We start from the raw sequence: 5664 nt of genomic DNA on the forward strand, positions 1-5664 counted from the left end.
AGAATTTTGACTCCTGCCTGGACAGCAGCATGAACTTCCTGACTATCATCTCATTGTGTTCAGTGTAGAAAATAAAATCAGCAAAATCAAGTTTGGAATGACATAAAGGTGAGTAAATGACATAATCAAAATCTAATTTTTGGGTGAACTGTGCCTTTAAGTTGAATTGTAGCATGCAGACACATTCTCTTTACTAACTTACATTATCTGTCAGAAAGGTACATAGTTCCTCATGTTTTCTATTTAATGCCTGCCATCAAGTGAAACCACCAGTTTGCCTGCACAGTCCAACCTTTCTGCTCGCAAAGTGCAATCTGCTGCAGGAAGTGATTCCGAGCCTCGTCCTCCCCTTGATCCTGCTGCAGTGCAGTACGTAGGTAGAGCATGTCCTGTGACATGCTGAGCTCAGGGATTCCCGTGAGAAGCATTAGAGAGAAGAGCGTGATAAAAAGGCGAGACTGAGACCGGAGGGATAGATAGGCATTGATACAGGTGTCCTAAAGAAAGAACAGATACTTGAGGCTGTAGCATTTTGTTGACTTGTTCAAATCACGTGTCTGCGAGATTGAACATACAATTATTTTTATTTTTTACTTGTTACTCTGTCACTAATCCAGATAGAACATTGTAAAACTGAGAAGGTTTTGACAGTGAACATACCATAAATCTCTTGAAGTAAAGGCTGGGACGGCCTTTCACCCTGCCCATAACGTACAGGAAGTCAGGGGTGAGGACAAAGGGCACCCTTTCTCTGTTCACCCCCATGAAGCTTTTAGTGTTGCCCAAGATGTGGCCAAAATCAATGTGAAACAAGTTGCCTGAGAAGAACAGTAGACTTAATATTTGTTAGATTCTCTGTAGACACGTTCATTAGTAAAACACTAGTACATGTATTCATGCCCATGTTCTGTGCTATTGAAATCTCTCTACAAAAATATTTCTATAATACTTTTTTGGATTTTGGATGGATGGCAGATGTCAAATATGGCATGCATTATATTTTAGTAACCAGCTGTAACAAGATCATGACTGAAGCATTTCATAGATAATTTTCTTGTAATATGTTTGTCTGCATTGTTTACTGGTTCTGCAGATAAAAAAAAAAAAAAACTGACATCATGCAAAAAGTTTTTTTTTTCAAAAACTTGTTCTTTTACCTTGATCAGTGATCATAATGTTGTCGTTGTGCCGATCACCTATACCCAGCACATATGTGGCCACACAGTAGCCGGCACATGAGTTCACAAACTTCTCCATAGCTTGAAAGTGCTGTTGCACCAAAGTATAAGACATAAGGAAGAGAATCATCAGATATATGCTTATCAGACGAGACATCTCAGATCTGGTTGAAGGCAGCTGACTGAGAGAGGGTGGCTCACATGAGATAGTATTAGTACACTATATCTGCTTACTTTTTCCTGGAATGGGCACTTCCACTGAAGCCAGTCATACAAGGCATTGTTTTTGAAAGCTCCTGCCATACCTCCCTGTCTCTTCTGAACTGAGGCAATAGTGATCGCATTTCGCACAATCTCAATCATTCCTGTGTCAAAGACCGATATACAGCTAAATGTCAGAGACAACAGTACCACGTAATTTAGAATCAAGTATCCCTGAGTGCTGTAAAAAAATTTTTTTTTACATTTTTTATTATATATGTGCTTTGCTTTGATGACAATTTTTTTAAGTGCTTTCACTGCCGAATGTACTGCTATTATAAGAACAAGAGTAAGACCTTTGAGAGCATTACCTATGTTATATCCTGTTGAAATGCATCCATAAGGCACCAGATTTAAGTCTAAACCCTTTTCTTGCCAAATTGAGTCCATGACCTTGAGAGTCTGAAAAACAACATTTTGTTTTAAGTTGCTGGTGAAAATCAGTCTGTTATTTTTGAATAGTTGCTAGGTTACCTGGATAATGAGCATGTCCTGTCGGAGGTCATCTCCATGCTTAAAGATGATGCCGACAGTAGGAGGGTCTGGAGAGTCTGGAGCTTCTGACTTTATGCAGGAGAACTCAAGCCAGAGTGGCTTTTTCTTAGAGGCCATCACCTTACATTCTTTCAGCTGTGTCAAGCACAGTTTGAGTTAAAGTGATAGTTCACCCAAAAATGAAAATGATGTCGTCATTTACTCACCCTCATGTCATTTCAAACCTGTATGACTTTATTTTTTCAGACAAACACAAATGAAGACATTTTGAATAATGTGTCAACTGGTTTTATCCAAACAATGAAAATAATTTTCAAAATATGTTATTGTGTCATACATGTTTGGAACGGCATGAGGATGAATGAATAATAAGAGTACAGTATACTATGTATTTAAGGGCTACTTTTTTTTCAAATCAGTTTAAGAAGGCCTACAAACAGTTTATGTTGGGAACAAGTTGCAGTTTGGTTGGGAGTAAATCAAACCCCAGCACAGAGAAGCTTATGTTTGTTATAAGTATGCTATATAAACAATCTGATAACATTTTAATATTCAAGCATATACTGGAAACTATATCTATAGATAAATATGATCAACTCACTATGATACTTCCTGCTCTGACACAAGGATCAAAAGGCACCAGGAAGTCAGAGGGTAAATTGCACTCCTCCAATAACTCCTGCAGCTTCTGAGGAGCTGACACACATACACGATAATGTAGATGAATATATAAAACACAAATAGTACTGATTGCACAGTTGTTTGAACTTTACCTGTTGATGGAAGGTCTGTCCTATCTGGGTAGAGCAACTTTACTGCTAGAGCCACATCGTGCAGACAATTGACGACTTGTACTTGACGCTGGAATTCAGTCAGCATTGCTTCTCCACAGCCCAATAGGTATGCCTCCAGGATAACCGCCATACGCTGGCGGAAAAATGGGCATCCTGCCACCTCACTTCGCAAATACCAGAAAAAGAAGTGTCCGATCCGTCTGCTCTGTGTTTTCAGGAAATGGCAACAGTATATGTAAATATATAAATGTTAGTATACTAACCTTTATCTTTTGACAGGTGAAATGTATTATTGTGAAAATTATAAAGCATTGTCTAATGAAGTATGCATAGCTGGAAACATATGTCTCACCCTTAGTGCTCTTTTGAGAAGGAATCTTGCCAGACAGCTATCATGATATGGCTCGACTTTAAGGGTCTGCAGAAAATAGCATGCTTTATTAGAACTCACAGTCGGAGAAAAACCTAAGAAAGTGCTCTTAAGGCAGCTCATTACTTTGACACTTGCATTATTGTATAGGTCAGTATTCTTTTACAACAATTTACCTGAACCAGCTGCAGCAGGTACTTAAGCACCTCATCATTGGATAGGATATCTAATCTTTGAACTGCCAGTCTTCTGACCTTCGTGTCTGCAAAATCCACACTCAGGAGCTCAAGGGCCACAAACAGCTCTATGTCCTCTGGCTCCCAGTTACTCAACAGCCAGTGAACATCCTGGACCACAGTTGGCATCATCCAGTCGACCGTGCGAAGAAACTGAGGTAAATTTGAGGCATAGTGGACACTTTCTTCTTTGAGCCTCCTGAGGCAACCTGTCTTTGTGTAGGGTGTTGTTGCAGGACCCTCATTGGATGGGGAAGAGAGTCTGGATTCTCCTAAAAGGTCAAGTGTTGAAGAGCCCGAGACAGGAGACGTACCACTAAAAGAGGAGCTCCTGCCGTGCGGCAGGACAACAGGAAAGCTGTAGCGATCCAGCATGAAGGTAATTGCCATTGATTTTGCTACATCAGGGTTAGTGGCGGTAGAAAGCTTTTCCGCTTCATAAGTGAATGCCTCCTCGTCCCATTCTGGGAAAGGCCACATGTGCAGAGTGTGTGGACCTTGGCTAAGAAGGGATCTGTGGTCAATCAACTGGAGGTTTACAAAGTATAGTACTTGCCCTTTTCCCTTCTGGTAATCTGGTACTTTTGAGGAGTTCGACTTTGTGTCCTTGGTTGATGTGCCTTCTGTGGTACCGGCATTAATTGTGAGGCCTAATTTCGCTCCGTGAGGGATATCCCTGATCAAAATGTCGAATTCCAGCCAGGCGTTCCACAGCACTTCATCTGTAAACTCTTTTCGAGTTGAACAAACCGATGACACAATCTTTCTACCATATATTATGGTGGCTTCCACATGAACAAGTGGTGGCACCTTACTTGGTAGTTCTGGGATGTCAAACCCTAAGAGTTTAACCCTGAACTTTCTCTCACAGTCCCACAAAGAAATCATCACAATGTCCTCTACTTCCTTCCCTTTAAGGGAAAGTTCCTCGTGGGAGTTTGAGAGACCAGTCAGGCTGTCCACTAGAGGCCAGTACTCTCTACTTACTGTGTTATCTGGAAGGGATGAGACAGCAACCACTGAGAGATGAAGCTCCTGTGAGTTTTTAAGGCAGTGCCCGACCCACAAATAGTCTGAGAGCTTAAAGTCTCCACTCAAGAATTCCTCTCTGCCACACACCTTGAGGACGTGATCAACAGACCAACCTTCGAATGACAGGTCACCCTTTGGCAATGATTCCCAGATGATCTTGAGAAGATCACTGGGGGTGTGTGTCAAGTCAGTTTTAATGGAAATGTTCAAATTATTATAATAAAGAATCACTGAGAGTTTTCGCTGAAGGTGAACTTGCTGGTCATTTGGGAGCACTGTGGAAGTTGTCCATGGTTCAGTGGCATAAGCAATAGGATCCCGGTTTTTCAGTTCTTCCCTTCGCGGTGTGGCAAACTTTCTTCGGGTATAGCCTAGCTCACTTAAACGATTATTGTCTGAGGAGTCCAAATCATGGCCGATTAGTTCGTTCAGAATGCTCTGGAAGCGAATTCTCTCCTCAGAGGTGGTTTTCTGAGCCAACACAGTGACGCAGACAGTCTGAAGACCATCAGTACCCTGGAACCAGGGTGCATCCAGAGTTCGCAAAACCTGAAAGTCGTCATAAATTTCATACCACTCCTCATTCTTGCGGTACAACAGACTATATCGTTCTGGGTCCAGAAGTGCAAATGGCTCAGAAATTCTGTTATTCTCCTGTGCTAGCATACACAGGCGCACACGAAGCTGATGGACGCTGCATTGTGCTGGGAGTTTGATCTGAACAGGTTCCTGTCTGTCCAGTGACTGAAATCCTTCCCTGGTCGGTAACTTACAAATAAATACAAGACTGTTATCGGAGCAAGGTTCCTGTTGCTGGTGTGCATCCCATTTGTTCTCCATGGATGCTGGAAATGAATAGAGTTAGCATGAGCATATTCAGCTATAACTACTTTTATTTTAAAATAGTGTTAAGGTTAGTCTTTTCAAAACAGGGAGTGGCTTGTGCTTTTTGTGGTACAGAAATTAATTATATCAACTAGCATCCAAGTTGGGATGAGGGGTAAGTTGAGCCATTTATTTCACATTAAATGGTGGAGTGGTGCTTGCACTTGTTAAACTCTCTGTCATGATGCTAAGGTGCTTTGAAAGAGCAAAGGCCAGGGCTGTTTCTTAAGTTGATTTTAGGGTGTATTCACACCTGTCTTGTTTGGTTCGATTAAATCGAACTCAAGTTCGTTTCCCCCCTTGGTGTGGATCTTTTGGGCAGGTGTGAATACAACAGTCACACTCGGGTGCGGACCAAACAAACATACAGAGACCCAGCTGAAGAGTTGAACTAGCGGACTATCCTGGTGTGA

General features: G+C 41.6%; 1 protein-coding gene across 1 annotated transcript; it reads right to left on the minus strand.

The window, feature by feature from the left end:
- Positions 1-239: 239 nt before the first annotated feature.
- On the minus strand, positions 240-5206 carry LOC308703196 (phosphatidylinositol 4,5-bisphosphate 3-kinase catalytic subunit gamma isoform; the record flags this gene model as incomplete). The annotated part of the gene is made up of 10 exons (XM_081386518.1): positions 240-497; positions 661-818; positions 1158-1269; positions 1413-1543; positions 1751-1841; positions 1914-2069; positions 2536-2630; positions 2708-2933; positions 3081-3146; positions 3275-5206. The coding sequence occupies 10 exons, from the start codon at positions 5204-5206 to the stop codon at positions 240-242; spliced, it is 3225 nt and encodes a 1074-aa protein (XP_081242644.1).
- Between the last annotated feature and the right edge of the window lie 458 nt (positions 5207-5664).

Source organism: Scardinius erythrophthalmus (genome assembly GCF_964197995.2).
Source record: "Scardinius erythrophthalmus genome assembly, chromosome: 15".
In the NCBI taxonomy this organism is placed as follows: Eukaryota; Metazoa; Chordata; class Actinopteri; order Cypriniformes; family Leuciscidae; genus Scardinius; species Scardinius erythrophthalmus.